The sequence below is a fragment of the Bubalus bubalis genome, chromosome 12 (assembly GCF_019923935.1).
Source record: "Bubalus bubalis isolate 160015118507 breed Murrah chromosome 12, NDDB_SH_1, whole genome shotgun sequence".
Taxonomy (NCBI): domain Eukaryota; kingdom Metazoa; phylum Chordata; class Mammalia; order Artiodactyla; family Bovidae; genus Bubalus; species Bubalus bubalis.
Genome location: NC_059168.1, coordinates 74,526,795 through 74,553,062, shown reverse-complemented (window position 1 = coordinate 74,553,062; position 26,268 = coordinate 74,526,795). Strand labels below are relative to the sequence as shown.

General features: G+C 39.6%; 2 protein-coding genes across 5 annotated transcripts in view; one reads left to right on the top strand and one right to left on the bottom strand.

The window, feature by feature from the left end:
* The window catches only part of FAM228B (family with sequence similarity 228 member B), a 28,833-nt gene extending 2,802 nt beyond the window's left edge, over positions 1–26,031 (top strand). The window contains exons 2-9 of one of the 2 annotated variants that reach the window (XM_044926194.2): positions 6,506–6,633; positions 13,800–13,868; positions 15,699–15,890; positions 16,607–16,687; positions 17,594–17,681; positions 17,776–17,932; positions 20,364–20,468; positions 25,732–26,031. In XM_044926194.2, coding sequence (XP_044782129.1) covers positions 6,506–6,633; positions 13,800–13,868; positions 15,699–15,890; positions 16,607–16,687; positions 17,594–17,681; positions 17,776–17,932; positions 20,364–20,468; positions 25,732–25,738 — 827 coding nt within the window. In that variant the 3' untranslated portion in view covers positions 25,739–26,031. Of the gene's footprint in view, positions 1–6,505; positions 6,634–13,799; positions 13,869–15,698; positions 15,891–16,606; positions 16,688–17,593; positions 17,682–17,775; positions 17,933–20,363; positions 20,473–25,731 lie in introns of those variants that run through there. The other variant, XM_044926195.2, reaches the window with a different exon arrangement.
* Positions 1,282–5,928, bottom strand: PFN4 (profilin family member 4). 3 transcript variants are annotated; one of them, XM_044926197.1, is made up of 6 exons: positions 5,553–5,928; positions 4,969–5,285; positions 4,301–4,430; positions 3,604–3,741; positions 2,699–2,804; positions 1,282–1,824 (listed from the first exon to the last, which is right to left on the bottom strand). In XM_044926197.1, the coding sequence occupies exons 3-6, from the start codon at positions 4,415–4,417 to the stop codon at positions 1,796–1,798; spliced, it is 390 nt and encodes a 129-aa protein (XP_044782132.1). In that variant the 5' UTR covers positions 4,418–4,430; positions 4,969–5,285; positions 5,553–5,928; the 3' UTR covers positions 1,282–1,795. The 3 variants fall into 3 exon arrangements, with proteins under 3 accessions (XP_044782132.1, XP_006050693.1, XP_025117272.1); XM_006050631.3 differs by having other exon boundaries at positions 4,969–5,928; XM_025261487.2 differs by lacking the exon at positions 4,969–5,285.
* Positions 26,032–26,268: the final 237 nt, after the last annotated feature.

Below are 26,268 nucleotides of genomic sequence, written 5' to 3'. Positions count from 1 at the left end.
ATACTCTGTAATGATCTGGGAGTAGAATCTAAAAAAGAGTGGCTATATGTATATGTGTAACTGATTTACTTTGATGTACAGCAGAAACTAATGGAACATTGTAAATCAACTATACTCCAATATAAGCTAATTAAAAAAATAAATATATTTTAATTGACATCTTGGCATTGTAAACTTAACCCATTTATCAACAACATCTGTGACATTCTTATTGGCAAAGCCAGCCACCATTGTTAAACTAATCGGCCAACTCATATTTCTATCAGAAAAGGTTTCTCATTTTTCAAGTAATCATGTTATTTCATGTCCTTATGATAACTGTCTTGCTTCTGTATTTTAAGAAACGAGGATAAGATGAGGAGTCTTTCTCTCCTGGATGAATTATGATACAAAGATTTTCACTATTTCTCAATGATACTTTTTGATTTATTCTCATGGGACTCTTCTTCACATATGATGTATTTTTTACAATACAGGATGGAAGAGCTCATTACATTTAAAAATAATTGAGATTTTTCCTTTCCTTTGGTACCTTGCAGTTCTTACATTCCAAGCCAAGTATTACAGTAGGACTGGGGCTGGATGAGAGTAGGCCTTTCTTTTGCATACTGGGAGAACTGGCATTACTGCTCAATCACAACAGGTAAATTTTAGGAAAGTACATATGGAACTTGGGGACCTGGGGGAAAAAATGAATCCCTTGAGTACATTCATGCCTGTATGTACCATTTCAAGTCTTTGTGAATTATCAAGACAAAAAGTTTCCTTGTTCGGAGACTCCTGTTTCAGGACATCACCTGCTCCCTAGGCACCTCCACAGGGAGCTGCCATCAAAGGGTCCCTTTTGTGGGTCTGAGTAGCTGAGCCTGACCGGAACTTGGTGGTAAGAATTGTGGAAGCAACTAGACCATGCTACATAGGAGGACTCTAGACAGTGAGGCATTTGCCTTGATGAAGTTTATGAAAAAGCCTTCCACTTGACACTCAGCAGTCCAGTGTATGTGTCTGGGAAATGTGAGCAGCCAAGAGGCTTCATGATAGCTTCAGTACTTTAGAGATCACTGTGATCCAAGATCAGACCTGCCTTTCAGGCTCAAAACCTCAGTTTGTCAGCATGTGGAGAGTAGGTGTACAGTCCACATAACTAAGTTATAAAACTCAGATGTCAGTGTTCTAATTTAAAAGGAGAAATCATTGGCATGAGGTCTGACCCCAAAATCTCTAGATAGAGCTACATGGAAAGCCAAATGGTGAGCAAAGATTCTGGACAAGATGGGATGATTGGGATGAACTGAATGTTTAATACTTAATCTGGCTAAGATAGCAAGATATATCCACCTTTTTACCTGGTACAACCTTGCCATTAAGACCAGAAGTGATATAATAAATATTTTTAGCCTTTGTCCCTGGTCCCCCAACCGCTGATCTCTGGAGAGGGGAGAGGGACTGGAGATTTAAATTCAGTCATTCTTGCATTCTTGGCATATCCAACAATATTTGTGGGAATACAAGAGACTCATAGAGGAGTTTTCCAACAGATATGCTCTGTGAAACTATCAGTGCCTCACATTCATGCCAATGAACAACACTAAAGAAAAAAGATAAAGTGGATTAAATAATTCCAATTTAAAAAGAGGACCTCTTGAAATAAGAAAAATTCCTTCCTTAATTCATTCTTCCTTTTCAGTATCTTCTGCCTAGTGTTTTTAAACCACAAAATAAGGCATTTATTTCTTTAGGATCTATAATTTTCTTCCAAAATCATAAAAGCCATCTTTCATAGTCCTCTGATGACTTAATTCCCTTTTCTTCTTAGATAGTCTCCTGAAAGAAAACAGAATATGGTTACTATTTGACCATATTATTTACTGATGAACAGTAAATAATAACAACATGATTCATTCACAATAATAACACTATGATTCATTCATTTATTCCATAAAAATTCATGAGTGACTACCATATACTAGGCACTGTGTTAAGTACTTGGAGATACAAGGATGACTGGATAGTTAAGACCCAGTCCCTGAGTTCAAGGAGTTCATTGTCTGTTTGGGGAGACAATGTCTATTGTCTATTATATGTTCCTAGAATCTTCCATAATAAAAATTATATTTCCCCAAATTTCTATAATTATGCACAATTTTTGACAGAGAAAAATACAAGTAATAAAAAATACAATTAAAACTCTCATAGATATAATTTCTCTCATAGCTATAATTTCCCAGTTCTACATTAGATCTTTATTCGAAAATGTAGGCATGGAAAGGGAATCCACTAGACACCAAGAAGCCAGCTGCCTGGCTCATAGTGATTTCTTTTTCTGTAGAAGGCCCTTTTATAGAGAATGGCCCCCAGCAGCTACATCTCTTGCATTTTTTTTACCTTGCCCTTCCCACCTCCTATCCCCAGCTGACTGATATAAGGGTAAACAATATGATCTAAGACTTGTCAGATCAGGGTTCTATAAGAAATTAAGAGGATGCAAGGCTTGACCATGACACCATGAGGAAAGGAGGCAGTTTGCAATGGGATGTAACAAAGCTGACACTCTTAGGAGGAAAGACTAAAGAAGGATTCAGTGTTCCAGTCCCTGGAGCCCATTTTTCCTGTGACTCAGCTGGTTTGACTGCATTACTTGCAGTCAGAAGACTTTACTACCACAGCAAAGAAAGACAGGCATTGGAAACAAACTTACCCAACTTCTCTGTGGCTTCCACACAGACACTAGGATACATGCCTTCAGAGTAAGTTGCCACCAGAAGATACAGATGGGTCTTCACAACAATCACACCAGTGTTTTCCTGGATAAAAATAAAACAATGCTCTTCTCTTGGTTTTAACAACAGGACTAGCAGTTACCCTCCAGCCATACTTTTCACTATTTCCTGACTTTCATATTCATGTTTGTTTTTGGATAATCTTACTTTTTTCACTAATTTAGTTGTGTTTCCTTAAAAAGTTTCAGACTATTGTAATAACAGCATGTGTATTCTGAGAAAGCTCCCAAATTGACTGTAGTATTTCCCTGTCCTGTGAGAACAACAGATGTCATGGAAAGGAAATATATTTTGGAATTAGATCACTCTGGGCTTGAATCCCAGCACCTCCATTTGCTGCTGTGACTGTGGAAGAGTTACTGAACCTTCTTAAGCCTCAGTTTCCTCATCTGTAAATGAGGTTACTTAGTGTATAATGTGGGTGAAGTGTGCCTAAGCCATAATACAGGGCAACCAGAAATACGACTATCATCCCCTTAATTGTTGTAGGCAACAGCGAACCAACAGTTGTTTTAAGCACAAGAGTAATACCACTTTTTTGAAAGAAGGATAATATCGAGTATGAGAGACGAATTGCAGTGGAGAGAGACAGTTCAGGCAAGATTCAGTTGATAAAATCCAGAATGAATGTTTCCCAAAACCAGGCTCTGTTAGTACTTTCTTTAACATATGCCTTCATGGCACTAGACTGCTGGCTATCTCAAATACTGCCACTGCGGTAACACACTTAGTCTGTTTTAAAGATAGGATCAGGAGAGGCATAGAGAACTTGGAGTCAAACTCAAAAGTTTTTACCAGTTGTCTTCACATCTTGAACACTCACATTCTTGGCATAAAGAGAATAGTCATCTGCCCGGACACATTTGTAGTCCTTCTCCTTGAAATACAATCCTTCTCTTCTGGTTTTCAAAGGGTTCTTGGCAAACCCATTTACAAGTGTTCGGACATCACTGGGCATTACCTGCAGAGGTTAAACAGACTAGAAATCGGAAAACGATGGGGAACTGGCCAAATTTGACCCACTACCAGTTTTCTTACACAGGCCTGTGAGCTAACGATGGTTTTTACATTTTTAAAAAGTTGAAAAAATTTTTTTGCAATATGTAAAAATACATGAAATTCAGATTTCAGTATTCATAGTTTTATTGGAATGTTATCACTCCCTTTCCTTTATGTATTATCTATGGCCTTTTTCGGAGAAGGCAATGGCACCCCACTCCAGTACTCTTGCCTGGAAAATCCCATGGACGGAGGAGCGTGGTAGGCTGCAGTCCATGGGGTCGCTATGAGTTGGACACGACTGAGCAACTTCACTTTCACTTTTCACTTTCATGCATTGGAGAAGGAAATGGCAACCCACTCCAGTATTCTTGCCTGGAGAATCCCAGGGACGAGGGAGCCTAGTGGGCTGCGGTCTATGGGGTCGCACAGAGTTGGACACGACTGAAGCGACTTAGCAGCAGCATGGCCTTTTACAGAAAAAGACTTAAACTCTTACGCCAAACTTGTTTTTTTCTTACACTAAATCCTGGTGATGCTACACATAGGCTCCGCTCCTGGAGTTTGATGAGGGCTGCGCTGTCCACATGCTTTGTTCCCAGGAGTGTATCTAACAGTAAGTTCTGCAAATGGCTCATGCTCCCCTCAGTTCTGAAAAAAAGGGAACTGCAGTTGAAATCATCTGCTCTAGCTAGCTTTTAAAAGTCTTTTAAAAGATGTCCCCAAGACATTGAGAACAGCTTTAATATCAACAGCTTTAACTGAAAAGATGCAGAGTGAAAATGGTCCACCATCTGGTGCCCACCAATACTAAGAAGAGGAAAACAGAATCACAGAAAATCAGCTCACACAGAGGGTTTTGAATTTGGAAATTCACAGCTCATAATTTTTTCTATGTCAATGGTTTGTATCAGAATCACCTAGGATTAAAACAAGAAACCTGACTAAATGGAGAACTACTGAAGTAAACAAGAGTAAATGAGATATGGCAGTCGTTGAGTCCTCACGTTCCTTTCCCTCTGACTAGCATCAGCACCAACTATAGACACTGATCAATACCTCAGGGGCTAAAAACACCTGGTGGCTCAGACGTAAAGAATCCACCTGCAATGCGGGAGACCTGGGTTCGATCCCTGGGTTGGCAAGATACCCTGGAGGAGGGCATGGCAACCCACTCCGGTATACTTGCCTGGAGAATCCGCATGGACAGAGGAGCCTGGCGGGCTACAGTCCACGGGGTCGCGAAGAGTCGGACACGACTGGGCGACCAAGCACAGCACACAGAAACACCTTATGGAACCTAGAGCGACATTTTTCCTACAAGTTTCCAAGTCTTCTTGGACGGTGCTCATAGGGGACGAGTTCCACAAACACTCGTCCTTCCAAGAGATCCTAACGGCAGGCGTCCCTAGCCCGCCACTCCCATCGTGGTGATTTGGCCCTCGACAGCTTCCTGGAGCGGAGTTACTGAGGGACAGGGGAGTGGTTTAAATCCGGTCTGGTTGTCTGAGGGGGAGAAACACAGGAGGCACTGAGGGCTTAGGGAAGCGCGGCGCGGGCAGACCCACTGAAGTCAGCAGCCTCGGAAAAGGAGCTCAACGCTCCACCGAGGCCGGGCTTGAGGCGCAGACGGCCGTCAACGGACGCAGGGGAAGGCGGGGCGAGAGGGCGACTAGCCCAGGTACTGGCTGTGGCAGCTGCCCATCACCGAGAAGCGCTCTAGCTTCGCCCGCAAACCAGGGTCTACCCGCGGGCGCGGGCGCTACTGCTTACCAGGTTCCCTCTCAGCCTGACGCGGTCGCGGGAGTGCACTTGCGCGCGGCTCAGGGACGCAGGGGTCGCCGCGTCGGAGGAGTCGTGGGGCGGGGTGGGGTGGGGGGCGGTTCCTATCGAATCACTGGACGCAGAACGTTCTCATCTACCAAGGCGACGGCCTCGAGCTCGTTGGGCCGCAGGTGCGGCGGGCTCTCCCGCCTCAGCCGACCGCTCTGGCACGGTAGGCTGTCGGGTCTGGCTCTAGCGTGATCCAGAGGCTCTGCCAGTTTTAAAGGGAGCTGAGGTACCAGTCGCGGCCATTCAACTTTTCCGCTGCGGAGGCCGCTCGCACCTTGCTCACCGGTAGGGGTGAAGGAGCGGGGTCGTGCGTGATGGAAGTTCTACCGGGGACACAGGCTTTATGACAGCTTCTCAGGCACCGGCGGGGGCGGGAGGGGAGGAGTTTGGGCCTCTTAGAGCTTGAAGACCAGCAAATTTTGTTCAAAAGCCCTTCCTTCCCTCTCTAAGAGGCCCATCCTGTGTGTGCTTCAGGAGCCAGAAAGCTGCAGCTTTCCCGTTCGGAAAGCTGCAGTTTCGGAAAGCTCCACACGCGCCTCCTTGAGGCCAGGCTGAGAATTGCTGCACCGGCTCGATTGGGCAATGTTGTAGGAAGCCTGGCTTCTCAGGGGGCTCTGCTGGTCGGTCCAGAAGGAGCTCCTCTGCTTAAAGGAGGCAGGCTCGGAAGACATCAGCAGAAGCTTGTGGACAGACTGAAAAAAAGGGAACTGCAATTGGAGTAATCTTCTCTGGCTAACTTTTAAAAGGCCTGTGAATACAAATGTCCCCTCTCACTTTAGGAAAAACATGATGTCTAATGTTCAGAATCCGTTTCATGTCCATCTATGGTCACAAATATTAATTAAAGAGAAAATACACGTGAATGCTCTTTACTAAGGAAGCTAATTTTTTAGTTTTTCTAGGGAATCTGTTATTTGGGGCCACAATGAAAAGTTATGAGAAGGATCTGATAACTGACAAGCTTCCCAAGCTCAAGAGCTCAAGAGAATGGTTGGAGCCACAACCACTTTCTTTTATGGAGGTATCATAGTAATGGCATTTTAAAGTTTATACTTGGGTAGTTGCATTGAAAAGTGGCTTGTGCTAAATATATTATTTTTCTGTTTTCTGTTTCATTCTGCTCTTTATCATCCTGTTCTTTCTATTAACTATTTTCTTTGCTCTTCATTTTCCAATTTCTTAAGGTGGAATAATGTCATTTGTTACATACCTTTTTAATAAAGTTACAACGTTTCTCCAGAAGCATTACTTTAGCTACATCACCCAAATTTATATATGTTGTCGGTGTTTTCTTTTAGATTATTTCTTTTTTTTTTTTCTGCACAGCTTTATTAAGGTATACTTGATATATAATGAATTGCATATATTTAAAGCATACAGTTTGGTAAAATTTGAAACCATCACCACAATCCAGACAGCAAACATATTCAATACTCCTGAAGTGTCTTCATTGTGTCCCTTTTTAAGTGCCTCCCTTTCCACTTTCTATCACTATAGTTTATTTTGCATTTAAATTTTTTGTACAAATGTAATCTTATGGTATATATTATTTTTGTGTGGCTTCTTTCACTTAGTATAATTTGTAATTCCATGTTATTTCATGTATCAATACTTCATTCTTTTTTGTTACTATTGAATGCTATATACCCTAGTTTGTACATCCTATTGTTGCATATTTGGATTAACGGTTTTTGGCTATTACAAGTAAAGCTGTTAGAAACATTCACATACCTATCTTTGTAGGGACATATGTTTTCATTACTCTTGGGTAAATATCTGGTTGTGGAATGCTTAGGTCATATGGTAAATGAAATTTAACATTTTACAAAACTGCCAAACTGTTTTCCAAAGTTATTTTATATTTCCACTAGCACAGAGTCGGACACGACTGAAGCAACTTAGCAGCAGCAGCAGCAGTGTATGGGAGTTCCAGTGTTTTACATCCTAGCCAGCATTTGGTTACAGTCTGTGTGTGTGTGTATGTGTGTAGTCTTTAATTTGAGACATTCTAAAAAAGATGTAGAGTGGCATTTCATTGTGTTTTTAATTTTAATTTCCCTAATAAGTAATGATATTGAGCATCTTTTCATGTCTAACTTGCCATGTATGTATATATATATATTTATTGATGAAGTGTTTGTTCAGATATTTTGTGCATTTTTAAATTGATCTCTTATCTTACTGTTTTTATTATTGAGATAGAATTCACATACCATAAAATTCACTACCTTAAAGTGTACAACTCAGCAGTTTTTGGCATATCCACAAGATTGTATAACCCTTGCTGCTGCTGCTGCTAAGTCGCTTCAGTCGTGTCCGACTCTGTGCGACCCCATAGACGGCAGCCCACCAGGCTCCGCCACCCCTGGGATTCTCCAGGCAAGAACACTGGAGTGGGTTGCCATTTCCTTTTCACTATCTAATTACAGAACATTTTCATCACCCCAAAAAGGAAAGTTGTACCCTTTAGCAGTCACTGTCCTTTCCCTTCTCCCCTGTTCTCTGGCAACTGCTAATCTGCTTTCTCTCAGATTTGTCTATTTTGGACCTTGTATACAAATGGAATCATATAGTATGTTGTCCTTTGTGTCTGGCTACTTTCACTTACCATACTGTTTTCAAGGTTCATCCATGTTGTAGCATGTATCACTACTTCTTTCCTTTTTATGGCAAGATGATACTCCAATATATGGATGCCATCAGTCGATGGGCATTCAAATTTTTTTCTACTTTTTGACTATTATGAATAATGGTGCTATGAACATTTGTATACAAGTTTTTGTGTGAACATATGTTTTCAGTTGTCTTGGGATGTGTAATCTAGGAATGGAATTGCTTAGGTCATATGGTAATTCTGTGTTTAACTTTTTGAGGAATTGCCTGCTTCCCACAGTGACTGTACTATTTTACATTCTCATCAGCAACACATGAAGTTTCCAATTTCTCTATTGTTTAGAGTTCACTGAACCTCTGGTATCAGTGGGCATATAGTTCCCAACACATTTGGAAAACTCTCAGCCATTCCCTCTTCAAATATTTTTCTATCCTACCCCTCTCCTTTTGGAAAATAAAATTACACTTTTAATCACCTGCTTGAAAGCTATCTCATCTATCCCATAGCCCTCTGATTACCTATTAATTTTTTTCAGACTTTTCCCTCCTGCGTTTCATTTTGGACAGCTTATGTTCTTATGATTTTGTTTACTAATCTTTACTTTTGGAATAGCCAGTCCACTGTTAAGCTTGTCTGTGTATTTTTCATTTCAGACATTATAGTTTTCATCCTTAAAGTTTGTAGGAGGTCTTTTAAAAACTCTTCCCTGTCTCAAAATGTCTGCTGTTTCTTCTATTTTCCTAAACTTAGTTCAGTTCAGTTGCTCAGTCATGTCTGACTCTTTACAACCCCATGGACTGCAGCACTCCAGGCTTCCTTGTCTATCACCAACTCCCAGAGCTTGCTCAAACTCATGTCCATCGATTCGGTAATGCCATCCAACCATCTCATCCTCTGTTGTCCCATTCTTCTCCTGCCTTCAATCTTTCCCAGCATCAGGGTCTTTTCTAATGAGTCAGTTCTTTGCATCAGGTGGCCAAGTATTGGAGTTTCAGCTTCAGCATCAGTCCTTCCAATGAATATTCAGGACTGATTTCCTTTAGGCTTGACTGGTTTAATCTCCTTAGAGTCCAAGGGACTCTAAGAGTCTTCTCCAACACCACAGTTGAAAAGCATTAATTCTTTGGAGCTCAGCTTTCTTTATAGTCCAGCTCTCACATCCATAGATGACTACTGGAAAAACCATAGCTTTGACTATACAGACCTCTGTCGGTAAAGTAATGTCTTTGCTTTTTAATATGCTGTCTAGGTTTGTCATAGCTTTTCTTCCAGGGAGCAAGGGTCTTTTAATTTCATGTCTGCAGTCACCATCTGCAGTCATTTTGGAGCCCAGGAAAATAAAGTCTGTCACTGTTACCATTGTTTCCCCATCTATTTGCCATGAAGTGATGGGACCGGATGCCATGATCTTCGTTTTTTGAATGTTGAGCTTTAAGCCACCTTTTCCGCTCTCCTCTTTCACTTCCATCAACAGGCTTTTTAGTTCTTCTTCACTTTCTGCCATACAGGTGGTGTCATCTGCATATCTGAGGTTATTGATATTTCTTCCTGCAATCTTTATTCCAGCTTGTGCTTCATCCAGTTGGGCATTTCGCATAATGTTCTCTGTATATAAGTTAAATAAGTAAGGTGACAATAGGCTTGATATACTCCTTTCCTAGTTTGAAACCACTTGGTTCCAATTTGGAGTCAACCTTTTTCAATTTTGAACTTATGAACTATTTTAATGTTTTGGTCTAATAATTATATTATCTGTGTCATTTCTAAGGTAGTTTTTATTTTTACTTATTTTTTAAAAATTTTATTTTATTTATTTTAAAAGTTTTATTTACTTATTTATTTTTGGCTTCCCTGAGTCCTTGTTGCTCTACCGGGACTTTTTCTAGTTGCAGCAAGTGGAGGCTACTTTTTAGTTGTGGTGCGTGGGTTTCTTATTGTGGTGGCTTCTCTTGTTGCAGAGCATGGTCTCTAGGGCCTGTGGGCTTTAGTAGTGGCCTATGGGCTTAGTTGCCCTGCAGCAGTGGAGTGTTTCCAGACCAGGGATCAACTTGTGTCCCCTGCTTTGCAAGACAGACTCTCAACCACTGGGCCACCGGGGAAGCCCTCTGGGGTAGTTTTGATTGATTCTTCTTTTCATTATTAGTCAAATTTTTCTGCTGCTTTGTATGCTTGGTGATTTTTTAAATTGGATACCAGGCATTGTGAATTTTTTTTTGTTGAGTGCTAGATATTTTTTATTTTCAGTAAATGCTCTTAGATTTGTTCTGGGATGCAGTTAAGTTACTCAGACACAATCTGTTTTGTTTTTTTTTTCAATGTCTTGCCACCAAGCTTTGTTAGGTAGAACTGCAGTGGCATTTCGTGTGTGGCTAGTTTTAACTCTATGCTTTGCATACCATTAAGTTTTTCACTCTGGCTGATTGTTAAGAGGAATAACTCCTGGGGTTTGTGACCTCTAGGGATTGTTTCCCTAATCCTTTCAGGTACTTCTTTGCACAGTGTTTCTTTGGGTAGTTTCCCCACAAGCTTACAGTGGTCAGGGCTTCCCTGGTGGCTCAGAAGGTAAAGAATTCACCTGCAATCTGGGAGACCTGGGTTCAGTCCCTGGGTTGGGAAGATCCCCTGGAGGAGGACATGGCAACCCACTACAGTCTTCTTGCCTGGAGAATCCCATGGACAGAGGAACCTGGGGGCTACAGTCCATGAGGTCGCAAAGAGACACAACTGAGCGACTAAGCACAACACAGCAGCACAGCACAGCATACAGTGTTCAGCATTCACCTGAAGTCTCAAGGGGGACACTCTACAGATCTAATCATCTGCAGATCCCCCAAACTCTTTCTCTGTGTGACTTTCTTCCTTCTGGTACTGTGCTCTATGAACTGTAGCCTTCCCAGACTCCCAACGCCCTTCCTCACTTCAGTCACTTCCTCCTCTCTGCACCACAGTCTGGAAATCCTCTCCAGGCACTAATGAGCTATTTTAGAATTTACCTTGTTTTCTGTATCTCAGGGGCCACTGTCCTTCATAGCCTGATAACCAGTGTCTTTCACTATATTTTTTAAGGTAAGAGGGTAAATCTGTTCCCTACTATTCTGTCTGAAAGTAGTGGTTTTCATCCCAGCCATTATTTATTTAGAATTCCAGTTATCAACTTGTCGAACTTTTTGCTGTTGTCTCATAACTCACTGCAACTTTATTCATTTTCCAGTCTTATTTCTTTCTGTTTTTCAGACTGGATAAATTCTAATGATTTGAATTCAAGTTCATTGACTCTTTTAAAGTCATCTTCAGTCTGCTATTAAGTCATTTAAGTTTTTTGTTTTTAATTTAAGAACAATATTTTTCACTTGTTTATTTTTCATTCTTTTTCTACTGACATTTTTCTATTCATTAGGAGCATATTTTCCTTTAACTTCTTAAACATAGCTATAATAGTTGACCTAGAATCCTTATCTGCTCATTTCAACATATGGGCCATCTCACAGTTGATTTCCATTAGATGGTATTTCTTTTTGAACTATGGGTCACATTTTGCTGTTTAGTGATTTTGAACATTATGAATGCTATATTGCAAAGGGTCTGGAATCTGTCATGTTCCTCTGATTAATATTGAACTTTTGTTTTAGCAGACAGTTTACTTGGCTGAACATGAACTCTAAACTTTGTTTCTCCTGCAGTTGGCAGCAAATGAAATCACTGTTTAATTTTTTTTAGCTGTAGCTGGGCTGCATGGAGTTTTTATTGTGTGCATATGTAGTTCAAGGGTCTACTAGAGATTTGGTCTGCAGAATTGGTGGTGTTCTGTCCATGGCTTTCTCCTTTCAGGCACTTCTCCTTTCACTTTCTTGCTGCTATGGTTGCCCTGAACTCTTGTCTTCTAATTCTGGAATCTGTAAAACTGTGTATCTTTATCTGCATTTGAGCCACCTCCTTTAGCTATGAATGATGCCTGCTGTTAGACAAAAGTCCATAAAAAACTGAAAACTTTTCCAGTGCTGTTCTGTTTTTCCAAGTGTTGACTCCCCTTTAGTTTCTTCCTGCTCTGGCTTAGTCTTCAATGTCTTCAGGTGATTGTTTTAATATATTGGTACTCATCTTGGTTTTGAGAACAATAGATTTGCTAGAAATAGCAACTCTGTGAGGCAGAAAGGACAAAAAAGGAATTTGGAGTTAGACACATTTGAGTTTGAATTCTGGGCTCAGTGCAGGATTTTCTAGGCTTCTGGTTGTTGCTTACCTCTGATGAGCCTTACTTTCCTTGTGTGTTAATGGGGAAGGTTAGTTCTTAGATTTTAAGATTTTATTAATCTGTTGTGGAAAATTTCAGGGATTTCCCTGGTGGCTCAGTTGGTAAAGAGCCTGTCTACAATGCAGGAGACCTGGGTTCAATCCCTAGGTCGGGAAGATCCCCTGGAGAAGGAAATGGCAACCCACTCCAGTATTCTTACCTGGAGAATTCCATGGACAAAGGAGCCTGGTGGGCTACAGTCCATGGGGTCACAAAGAGTTGGACACGACTGAGTGACTAATTTTCTTTCTTCTTTCTTTCTGGAAAATACAGATAGTGGAACTGAAGACAACTAATTCCAATGACAGGTCATTTGAGAATATTTATTTTTTGTGTGTGTAATTATGAGAGGATTTCAGAGGTCACCCCAAATGTCTCCCACCTTCGGACTCTTTTATTATTAATCGTTTTTTCCATTGCAGAAATATTATAGCATAAAATTTGCTCTTTTTAGCCATTAGTAACTGTATAATTTGGTATCTTTAATTACATCCACATGTATGTTAGATATCAGCCTCTTGCATTTTCTGGCGGATGTTTAATTGAGGAAGATTTGTTATGAAAATGGAAAAACTTGATTTTATGAACTACTTCTGGAAGATTGTGTTGGCTTAAAATATTGAGAATGTGGCTTGTTCATAAAAAGTATCAATATTTGATAGCTATAATGACTAGGGTTGTTGTTTATTTGCTAAGTTGTGTCCAACTCTTTTGTGACCATATGGACTGCAGCCTGCAAGGCTCCTCTGTCCATGGGATTTTCCAGACGAGAATACTGGAGTGGGTTGCCATTTCCTTCTCCAGGAGAATTTTCCCAACCCAGGGATTTAACTCACATCTCCTGGCAGATGTGAGTTCACTCACTACAGGCAGATTCTTTGCCACTGAGCCACCAGGGAAGCCCATAAATGACTAAGTATAATCAAATAAAATTCGTTAATGAGTAAATGAATTCCAATAGAGGCCTGATTGTATCATTTATAGGATGTGAAAAAAGATGGGTACCATGTGACTTTGGGCAAGTCATTTGACCATGTTGGGAATCAAAATGTCTGTGATCTGAGTTATTTTTTTTTTTTCCCTAGAGTAAAATGTAGCTGAGAGTAGAAAGATTCAAATACTCTTTACAAAGTACTTGATGATATGATTTGAGGTAGAAAAATTGGGATTTACAGAGAACTTCCCAGGGATATATAGGTCACATAAAATATTATTAATCTAGGTAGTATTAATAATTTAATTTTTAACACTTGATTTTCAAAATTTTATTCTATCATTTTAGGTATTAGCTAAGGAAGATGTTGATGCAGCTATTCAATCAATATTATATAGAGAAAATTATATAATTAAGGTAAGAATTGGCTACAAAATGTGTCTCAGTTAAAAATTAAATTTTGTTTTTCTATTTTAGATGTAGTGCCATGTCATTATAAAAATTTTAGAAAATATAGAAAATAATGGGAACACTCCTTAGCCTTTAGGATTGACCTTAAAGAGCTCTGAGGTTGCTTTAATTTACTTCTTCACTTTCTGTACTTTGTGGGGATTCTTTTATAGATACCTTATAAAAGTTTCCTCCTATTCAGTTGTTTCTTTATTTTAGTGGGACCTCTAGGAATCCCTGTCTATTTTTAAGAGCTGTTATTGGAACACACTGATGAATTATTACTCAGGAATACCTAGGTAAGAACAAGGCTTTAACTGTAGCAGGATGGGCTTAATTATAAGACAAGATGAATGTTCATGTGATGTGTACTAAACTCTGGAGTGGGCAGCCTATTTTTGTTTTTAAGAATTTTCTTTGAAGTTGTTTAAAAAGGAAAGGAATTATTCACTGAGAATGGTAGAGATGTGCTATGACCTGAAGTTAGGGAGGGATATTACCTGGAAAAGGTCTCAGGGTTTTTAGTACTTTATTTTTTTCATTTTAAATTTCATGTTGTTGATCCTAGTAATCACATGATTTCATTTGCTAGGTGAAAGGTGTATGAGAAGTTTTGTTGAGAATGATTTAGTTTTATAGCCTGATTTAGGCATTTTCTTTGCAGGCTACTTGCCATTTGTACCAGGTTGTGCTACAGTTCGGCCTTTTCACTTGTGTCTTTTTTTTCCTGGCCACAACGAGCAGCTTATGGGATCTTAGTTCCCTGCCCAGGGACTGGACATACGCCCCACTACAGAAGAAGTGCAGAGTCTTAACCACTGGATGGCCAGGGCAGTCGAAAATAACTCTGTTCTTTAAGATCTATCCCAAGTGTCTACCAATTTGGAAATCTTTTAAAATTTTTATTGGGACTCTCATGATGGCCCAGTGGTTAAGATTCCATACTCTCAATGCAGGGGACATGGGCTTTATCCCTGGTTGGGGAACTAACTAAGATCCTGCATGCTGCACAGTGTGACCAAAAGAAGAAAAAAGTTGATTATTTTTCTATTGTGGTAAAATACATATAACATAAAATTTGCTTTTTAAACCATTTCTGAATGTATAATTCAGTGACATTAATTACGTTGATATGTTGCACAACTGTCACCATTATCTATTTCTAAAACTTTTTCATCACCCCAAACAAAACTTTGTACTTGTTAAGCAGTAACTCCCCATCCCTTCTTTTGCAAGACTCTGGTGACCTCTGGTTTATTTTCTGTCTCTCTGAGTTTGCCTAATCTAGTTATTTCATATAAGTGGGATCCTAAACTATTTGTCCTTTTGTGTCTGGCATATTTCAGTTAGTATATTGTTTTTAAGGTTCATCCATGTTGTAGCATGTGTCAGAATTTCACTCCTTCTTATAGTTGTATAATATTCCATTATATGTATATATCACATTTTGTTTATACTTTCATCTGTTGATGGACACTGAAGTTATTGCCACCTCTTGGCTACTGTGATGATGCAGTGAACACTGAGCCCCATGTATCTCTTGCTACATTGTCCCTCCCGCCATTGTTTCGTAGATCTGTTTTGTAGTCTGTCTTCCAGGGAGAGCGGGTATATTATCTAATTTATTCATGTATTCTTTGTTTCCAGTATTGTGTGTGTCACACATTAGAAGCCAATGTAGTGATTTAATTAATGGGTGCTTTTGTGGATTATTCTTATGAATATAAATTAAATTTAAATTTTGGAACAAGAAAACGTTAAGATAATATATTTGTCTTTCCTATCACTGTTTACCAGGAATTAGATAAGTGTTTAAAACATTATGACTTCCTAAATGCAAGAAGAAAAGAGATATTGTATAAAAGATGGGTTGACCATGTGGCAGATCCTCTCCAGAATAAAATTATAGAGAAAGTTACTTCGTATAAGAAGATTAAAAAAAGGAGACAAGAAGAATTAGATGGTTTTTTAAAATATGTAAATAAAAAGGTACTAAGGATTCATTTGTTATTTTTTTCAGTTGCTCAAAAACTGTAATTATCTTTTTTTATTTATAATCATCCAAACAGCCTACCCTTGCCAACTCTGTTTATGTATAATCTATACTCTATCATAGCATACATTATTCTTAAATCCAGGGCATGTGGAAAGGATGGAGGTAAAGGGTTAGATCTGTATTTAAATGTGAACATTAGAATCATTTTTCTTTTTTTTTTCTGTATGTAATTGTTAATTTTCTATACCAGTTAAAAAATTTGGAGTCTAGGTTCAAGATATGTGTTTTTTTTTTTAAATTCTGGAGCTTGATTATTTACAAGTCTATAAAATATTTCTGTTTTTCTGGCATTTAAAAGAGAGCTGAGATGTTTGGCTAGTGAGTATCTAAAAACAAATTCCTAAATCTTTTAGTGTTCTAATACCTTTTATTAAAATCTTACAAATTTTAATTAGATTCCTTCTATCACTATGATATTTATTACTTAGATACATTATTTATTATATTTTTGTATAATTATACATTATAATGTATAATTATACATTATTATTACTTACATAAATCCAGTTTGGTCTTCCCATTCCATTTGCATTTGTCATTGATACCATTTTAAAGCATAACAGTGGAACTGTGTATTTGACTCTTGAATCTTGTTATGTTCAAAATTAATCATGCACCTCTTACTCTTATGTGTGGTTCCTTCCTACAGGGAAATGCATTTATAGAGCATTATGATCTGAAAGAGTATGATCCTTTTTACATGAACAAAGAGGACCCAAATTTTCTGAAGGTAGATTTCTAATTTTAACTTTGGTATTATGTGGTTTATGTTTTTGAACAGTCTTAATATGTAAGTAGTCCTTCAGTGATTCCCTGTGAATGCTGTAACATCTTAATCATGTCCCATCTCCACAGCTTTGACTATATGGACCTTTGTCAGCAAAGTGATGTCTCTGCTTTTTAATATGCTGTCTAGGTTTGCCACAGCTTTTCTTCTAAGAAGCAAGTGTCTTAATTTCATGGCTGTAGTCACCATCCTCAGTGATTTTGGAGCCCAAGAAAATAAAATCTGTCATTGTTTCTACTTTTTCCCCATCTATTTGCTATGAAGTGATGGGACTGGATGCCATGACCTTATTTTTTTTTTGTATGTTGAGTTTTAAGCCAGTTTTTTCACTTTCCTCTTTCACCCTCATCAAGAGGCTCTTTAGTTCCTCTTTGCTTCCTGCCATTAGAGTAGTATTGTCTTCATATCTGAGGTTGTTGATATTTCTCCTGGCAATCTTGATTCCAGCTTGTGATTCATCCAGCCTGGCATTTCACATGATGTACTCTGCATCAGTTCAGTTCAGTCGCTCAGTCGTGTCCAACTCTTCGCAACCCCATGGACCACAGCACGCCAGGCCTCCTTGTCCATCACCAACTCCTGGAGTCTACTCAAACTCATGTCCCTTGGGTCGGTGATGCCATCCAACCATCTCATCCTCTGTCGTCCCCTTCTCCTCCTGCTTGGAGGTGTATTGGAGTGCCCTCATCTCTTTGTAATGTGTTACATACATATATATAATAATTAGAATGCCATTTGTTTGTAGATACTGTAATCTTGATTCTTCTGGCATAAGAGCCATACATCCATGTGTAGAACAGACCAAAAAAGACCTGCAACCCAGTCCTCAAAGAACTGTTTTTCTTATAGGTTACCATCCCACCATTTCGTGACCCTTTGAAAAAGGCACAATATGACAAAGATGATGGGAAAAGAATTCTTCTTCAGTGTGAGACTGGTACTTAGTTTCTAATTGTTATGTGGTTTCATAACCCAAGAGCAATGGCAATTGCATTTAAGAGTGCTAATTTTAGGTTTTAATTGTCCTACAGGCAAAATATATACAATGAAAGAATTTAAAGAGGTTGAGAAGGCCAAACTGTATTCCAGATTCCCAGGAATTTCTAATTCAAGGCATTTAATGACTCCAAATGAGTGGATTAGACTGCCTCCAAACTACATAGAAAGTGAATTTTGTAAAAGGAGCAGGTAATGATTAATATAGTAGAAATTAAGGAACCTTTTAGAATTTGAAGACTTTCTTGACACAGTGATATAAATTTTGTCATAATTATGATTTCTTTAAAGTATTTTTCTTTTAAAAAAATTTTTATTGGAATATATTTGACTTACAATATTGTGTTAGTTTCAGGTACACAGGAAAGTGGATCATTTACACATATACATATGTTCACTTTTTTTAGATTCTTTTCCCATATAGGCCATTACAGAGTATTCAGTAGAATTTCCTGTGCCATATAGTAGGTTATTAGTTATCTGTTTTACATATATAGTAGTGTGTATGTATCAATCCCAGTTTTCCAATGTATCCCTCTCCCCCTTATCCCCTGGTAGCCATACGTTTGTTTTCTACATCTATGACTCTACTTCTTTTTAATTTTAAAATTTATTTATTTATGGCTGCATTGGGTCTTTGTTGCTGCACACGGGCTTTCTCTAGCTGCAGTGTGCAAGAATACTGCAGTGGTTTGCCATTCCCTCCTCCAGTGGACCACGTTTTGTCAGAACTCTCCACTATGACTGGTCCATCTTAGGTGGCCGTGCACAGCATGGCTCATAGCTTCACTGAGTTATGCAAGCCCCTTCAGTACTCTTGCCTGGAAAATGCCATAGACAGAGAAGCCTGGAAAACTACAGTCCATGGGATCACAAAGAGTCAGACATGACTGAGTGACTTCACTTCACTTCACACATACATGTACTGTAAATTCCTTGAGGATAGTAATTGAGTGACCCAAAATCAGTGTTTGTTTCATAGACTGATGAAGTAATGTTTGGATATGGTGAACAGGGAGGAGGGGAGCTCAAGGAAGACTCTGATGTATAAAATAGGCCACTGGGAGGATGGAGGTGCTATCAGCATAAGATGGAACATAGGAAGAGCAGATTCAGAAGTGCAGTTGATGAATTTAGTTTTGTTTATTCTGAGTTTTATACACTTGTGGTCCTTTCAGATAAAGATGTATTACAGGTTGTTGGAAAAGTGAGACTACAGCTCAAGAGAGAAGGGGATTTGAGGCTGGATTATTAAAAGAGTTATTCACTTTGGAATGAGAATCAAAGGATAAGAATGGATTAGATAGGCTGAGGAGAGAATATTGGGAAAAAGAAAAATACTGAGATGAAAGGCTGTGCAATAAAATTTGGGAGATGGGAAGAAGAAAAGGAGACAGAAGAAGCAGTCTGTGGTTTGCCACAGATGTCAGGAGAGGAAAAAGTGACAAGAAGGATCACTCTATGCCAGATACTCTGGAGTGTAGCGAACTGAGAGGAAGCCATGGGATTTGTTGACTAAGGACATTCCTGCCCATACTCTTAGTTTGCTCTGAGCAAAAGCAGAGGTAGTTGAGAAGGTCTTATCCGATAATACCCTTCTCATCCAGCCTTTTCATTATCGTTTGGTTCCCTTAGTATTTACTCTTATCTCAAGTTCTTCTCCAGGATAGCCTTGCCTAAGAAAGTTCCTGGGGACAAATGAGCCACTGCATTAGCCCTTCTCAGACATATTAACACAGGAAACCCTTTTGTCCTCTTGTAAGTAATGCTTTATGCTTGCAATTTCTTGTACTCAAAACATATTTCAAAGTCCACACTCTCTAGGAAGGTTCATTCTGATGAAGTCAGCATCAGACTGATCCTTTCCATTAATTCTTTGTGTGGCTATTTGCAAGCTGGGGGTACTGGGTATGTTAGTTGGGATAATGGCTCTTGATTTTAGACAACTGAATCTCCCCCTCCCCCAGAAAAGGATTGATTCATTGAGGACTTATGCCACTCACAAAATCACTGAGAAGTTGTAAGAAACAGGGCTCAAATTTCAGAAATCACAGTGTAGAACTGACTGACCAAGGGGTATGTTGTTTCAGCTGTGTCAGGAAATGGCAGAACTAGGAAGCTGCTGCTCCAGTTGTTGGCCTAGAACCCCACTAGCTCTGCTGTAATCTGTGCCAGAAGTGGATGCTCCTCACAGGGCTGGTATCATCCTTCCAACCAGTCTTGAGCTGGGGCAAGATGGGAGGGCTCTAAGTCACCTGCCTGCCACCTTATGGTGAGGAAACTGAGAAATGGGGTGTTTGAGTTCTTTCTTAGGAAAAGCATTTTACATTTATGCTTGTAAATGATACAATCTCTGTAACTTCTTTTTAAACTTAGAGTATAAGCTCCAGGATATAAGGAGTACTTTAAACTTTGCCTACCTGATTCTAGGTCCTCAGTAAATAGTAAACTAATCTCTTATCATAGTTTCAGCAACTCTTAAATACCCAAGAATGCACACCAGTTTGAAATAATGGTATTTTGGACAGTATACATAGTGGTCAATATATAACAATAATTTCTCTATAAATGCAAGCTAGTATTGTTTTCTGAATATCCTCTCACACATGTTATCTTGTTAAAGGTTAAAAATAAAAGTGAATTTTAATGAAAGCAGTTTTGACTTGAAACCCTCTGCAAGAACTCCTCATCCGGAATTCCAAAAAGAAGATAAAGCAGTTCATTATAAGTAAGTCTGCTCTTTCATGGCTTTGTTCTTCTTTCATTTGACATGCTTGACTGCCACCACCTGCCATCATTTTAAGTTACTGGAGTCAGTCCTGAGGAATATAGCAGACTCTTGTAGCCAGACATCAGACATTTACCACCACTGTGTCTGGGTGAGATGGCAACTTTGCTCAGCTTTTTCTGGTTTTAAAGAAAAAACAGCTGACATGTTCAGAACTAACAAGCACAGATACAGAAAAAACTTGTTAACAACTCATATTAAAGTTAGGAGATTTTTAATTGAATTGGAATGGTAAAAATGAAATTTTGGACTAGTTCTGGTGGGTAGTAGCTGTTACAATATTGTACCCAGTAAAGAGAAGTTATCGCAGAAAAGTGTACATAGACTACTGGGTGTGTAACATGGGGAGTCACCTCAATTTACTAGTTATGGAATTAAAAGTAAGAGATTTCTCTATATAGTTATATAACTTGTTAAGCATCTGATTAAAAGTAATGAGGTCCCTCAGACATTGCTGAAGGGAATATAAAATGGTACAGCAGCTTTGGAAAACAATTTATCAGTTTCTCAAATATTAAACGTTAAATTACCAAGTGACCCAGCCATTAAATTCTTAGGTTTCTATCCAGGAAAAATGGAAATATATGGTCACATAAAGGCTTGTATTTGAGTGGGTGTTCAGGACACCATCAGTCACTCAAATGTTCATCAATTTGTGAATGCATAAACAAAATGTGGTACATCCATACATGGAATATTATTTAGCAGTTAAAAGGAAAAGAAATACTTACACATGCTACAACATGGATGAACTTCAAAACTATTACATTTAGTGAAAGAAGACAATCACAGTTTTGATTCTATTTATGTGAAATATTCAGAAAAAGAAAATTTGTGGAGCCATGAGGTTGATTATTGGTTGCCTAGTGGAGAAGACAATGGCACCCCACTCCAGTACTCTTGCCTGGAAAATCCCATGGATGGAGGAGCCTGGTAGGCTGCAGCCACGGGGTCGCTAAGAGTCGGACACGACTGAGCGACTTCACTTTCACTTTCCACTTTCATGCATTGGAGAAGGAAATGGCAACCCACTCCAGTGTTCTAGCCTGGAGAATCCCATGGACGGAGAAGCCTGGTAGGCTGCAGTCCATGGGGTTGCACAGAGTTGGACACGACTGAAGCGACTAAGCAGCAGTGTTAGAGTTGGGAATGGAGAGTGACTGTAAGTGAGGGTGAGGTTTTGGACTGACAAAAATGTTCTAAAATTAGACTGTGGTGGTGGTTACACATCTCTGTAAATATAGGAAAATCATTGATCTGAACACGTAAAATGGATGAATTTTATGGTGCTAAATTATATCTCAGTAAAACTGTTGACAATAATAAAAAAAGAACCTAGCAAGGCAGAAGGGAGGTTATATGATGCTTAGGAGGTTGGCTTATAATTCTCTGTTACTAAAAAGCCACAAAGTAAGCTGCAGTGGGTTTCCCTTTTCTTGTTCTGAATAAACTCGGAATTTTTTTAAACAAATATAATGTGGCAGAAGCCAGAGGCTTTTAGAAATGCTTGATTCTGACATGTCCAGCACAGAGAACAACTAATTGCCTCATGAGGGTCTTTTTGGTAGATTTAAAGTAGAAACAGATGACTGTTAGAGATGGTGCTGACCATTGTGGACTTCTCAGTGTCCCTGAGGTACATTTAACACTTTGCTGCTCTTCTGCATGGGAACTGAAATTCAGGGATAATAGGAAATATTGAAACCAAGCCCTATTCACTTGGCAGCTGAAGTCCTTAAAAGATGGACTGATTCAGCATCACCCGTGTATATTAGGCTCTGAAAGAGTAAGTTCCTCTACAATCTGTAACTGCCATGATCTCATACACACTTGTTTGAGTCAGGTTTTAGAATAGTAAACATTTTAGTCCTATTTAGTTTTTGTATATTGTATAAAAGGCTTTGTCCTTAAATATCTTTTATAGCAGAGTATGACACAGATATGAAGGAGAATATTGCATCATTGGAATGTGTAGGGCTTTAAACTAGAGGCTTAAACTCATGAGATCTCCCTGAATAAGAAGGAAGATTACACTGTATTTTATTCCATGAATTAGGGAATCATCCCAAGTGTGCCTTCCCTGGTAGCTCAGTTGGTAAAGAATCCACCTGCAATGCAGGAGACCAGGGTTCTATCCCTGGGTCGGGAAGATCCCCTGGAGAAGGAAATGACAATCCCCTCTATTATTCTTGCTTGGAAAATCCCATGGTCAGAGGAGCCTGGCAGGCTACAGTCCATGGGGTTGCAAGAGTCAGACACGACTTAGCGACTAAACCACCACCATCACCCAATTACAGCATCGAGGTAGAAAGGGCATATTTGTCTTTGACAGAGTTAGACTTTCCCAAGGAAGGCACAGTGTATACATCTGTAAGGGGGTGGGGGTCATTTATGCCAAAGGACCATCCCTCAGCTGTTTGATTAAGCAGTAATGAGATTTTGGATGAAAATGTTAGTAGAGCAAGGTAATGCTGTTTATTTTTCATAAAAATGTATAAATTCATATAGAACGCATCAACCTCACATTTAAATAAGATATTAAATGCTATAGTTGATAGAATTCTTTCCTTTCTGGTTCCTTTCTCCACAAACACAGGGTCATCCTTTCTATATTATCAGGAGGGAAGAATCCAAGTTCCAAAGAAGCCAACTCTAAAGAGCACCTTTCTTCCTTGAACTTCCTTGAGCTAGGAGGTAGACAGGGATTGGGACCAGGATGCAGCGAGAGCTGGGGTAGTCCCATTTTGCAATACACACAGCAGCAATTGCTGATACCAAAATCTGAGCAGTTGGGAACAACTCTGTATGGCAGGCTTCCCAAAGACAGGAGGCAGTGGGCCATCCTCCCTACCCTCCCCCCCTGCCAAGAAAGGGTGAGGGAGTGAGTAGAAGAAACTGAGGCAGGCTTTCCGGATTCAGGGGTATGGAGAGTGAGACTCCATGTACTGCCTAATGGAGTGTCCTCTGGAGGGCAGACTGTGTATTTCCCTAGCTCCCTCTCCTGAGTTTTTGCTCTTCTCCTACTCCTCCACCATCTCAATCATCTCTCTACTATTTATCAGATACCACACTCAAGCCATGTCTCAAATTTTGTTCCTCTTAATTTAGCCAAGAAAGGCAAAATTTTTCAAAACGACCATATACTAAAAGTAGTAAGGTTTGAAAAGTAAAAGTCCCCAAATGTAAAATGTATGGAAATATAGATGTTCACCTCTCGTCTAAGGTGACTATGGTTAGAATTGGCGCCGTTTGACTCTTGTAGCCTAGCCTACTGCTTCTAGGCCTAGGTGCTACTGCCCTTCAGTTTTCTTCTCGACACCCTGTGTCGTGAGTCTCTGGAGCGTAGCTTCTTTTAGGAGTGGATTGGAGAAGTCGCAGCCCATTTCCTCATCTCCCAGTTAGAAATCAACATGGAAATGGTTTGCTAGTCTGAGTCTCCAGTCAATCTTTCTATCATTCTTCTTTTCTGATTGTTTCCTCACTCCTACTCCTAAAGGATAAGGGAGCTCCTTTTTTTTCTTTTTTAACTCACTCATGATAAATGTATAAAAACTTAAATTTGTGGTTTCATTCCTTTTATTTGTCATGTTTTAATACCCTCTCATGTGCTTGCTTGTTTCCTCAAATTTTAACAAGCACCTATTCTGAACCATGCAGTATTTGACAGGCTGAAGACTAGAGGTAAAAAACAGATAAATCTCTGATCTCAAGGAGCTTACATTTTGATGAAAGATGGACAATAAATAAGCAAATATATGATATCACTGAGCTAGTAATAAGTGCAGTGAGGAAAATAAAACAGGAAGTTGCTGGAGAATTATCCAACACAACAGGTTTTAATGGACAATGAGGAAAAATACAAGTTACTTTGTAATCATACCTTACACACCCTCTTTATGTATTGTAATAGTTTTGGGTATCTCGATACAATCAGCTCCAAACAAGATTATTCTTTACTTTTGCACTTCTGCCCCTCTTCCTGTCAGGTTTCTCTTAGTTCAGTGAATAGGGCCATAATCCAAGAAGGAGCCCCAGGATAAAAGTCTAGGAGTCATTTTTTATTTCTCGCTTTCCCTCAGTTCCCATGTCTTCTAGCTTATGTCTGTTAGCGTGTTCAGTTCTCAGTTCCTCAGTCCTGCTGCTGGTTCAAGCCACTGTGGTCTTACCTGGCCTCTTGCACTAGCCTCCTGACTGGTCTTCCTTCTTCTGCTCTTGCCTCTGTATAATGAGTTCTCATGCAGCACCATAGTCTTTTAGAAATGTTTATTATACCAAAATTCTCCCCCACCCCAAACCAGGAATCCTAATGGCTTCTCTCACACTTTGGATTTTATCCTAACTCCTTAATGGGTCCTCTAACCCCTGTACAGCTGGGCATCTGCCTCCTCTCCACCCTTATCACCTGCCTTTTTTCCACACTCACTGTGTTCCTTTTCTTGTTTTGTGGCACACCTTATCAGGCTTTTGCTTCTGCCATTCTATCTGCCTGGAACACCCCTTCCCTGGATCTCTCCATGCCTCACTCACTCAGATCCCTGCACCGATATCATCTCTCTCAAGAACTCTACTTAAAATTCCTCCCTCGTCCATTTCTCTACCCTCCCTATCCCCTTTACCTGTGGAGAGGTAGAATCCAGGACTCAACTGGAGGTCAGGACAATCTGTCATTGTAAGAGGAAGGAAGGACACAGAATGCATGGATATAGATGAAGACACCTTGATGAATTTTGTGAATGAAGATTGTTTACTTCTGTTTACTTCATTTTCTCAATGAAATCGAAAGGTCATTCATGAACTGACAGTGAAGATGGAGGACAAAGATTTAGAGGTTTGAAAGGAGAAGGGATGAAAGGAACCTAGTATTTTATAAATCACAATAATCCTAGTGTAAATGAGCACTCCAGACATACTGACATCCGAAAGCAGGACCCTCAGATCATATCCCACATCAGTAAACTATCACACCTGCAATAGGGTTGGCTCTGTACTTGAATCTCTGTATGTTTTTGAATCCAGATGGAGTGAGGAGAGGCTGAGTCAAGAGGTTTAGAGGGGACCCTGCCTCCAGGCCACTTAGCTCCAACAGGAGGACTAGGCTTCAGGGAGATCAGCGCAGCTAAGCAGAGGAATTCTTTCTGCTCTGGAAAGCCCCTCATCCCTATATCAGTCACACTTATCTCTTCTCTTCTGTCACTTTCAAAAGGTTTTAGCAACCAAGGAGTACACACCCTGGTCCTTGACTGGTCAAAGAGGACACAAAAGAAGGCTGCTTCAAAGGAAGCCATCTGTTGCAGGAAGCGCTCAGATTGAGGACCAAGGAAAGCACTCAAGAAATGTTCTCTAAGAAAAGCATCTGCAATGAACTTTGTCTTTGAGTCCAATTGTCTGTATGATAATTAAGAAATGACCGTACTATATATTGACAGTTACTGCAAATTATTTCCCAAAGGAGTTAAATGTTGCCTCAGAGATATAATAAAAATACTAACTGTTGCCTTACTTAGCACCTGCCTCAATTCACTTGCTCTTTCCTTAAATTGTCAGGCACCCTGAAAATCCATACCCACATAGTCTCCCTAGGTTTTCCGAACAGTCTTTAGAAAATTAAAAAACTCCTTTTGATTACCCACTAGCTGATTCTGGGTCTGCATGTCTGCCTCTGGCTCATGTTGAGTTTGACTCCTGCTCCCAGGAGCTGTGGAGAAGGAAATGGCGACCCACTCCAGTATTCTTTTTTTTT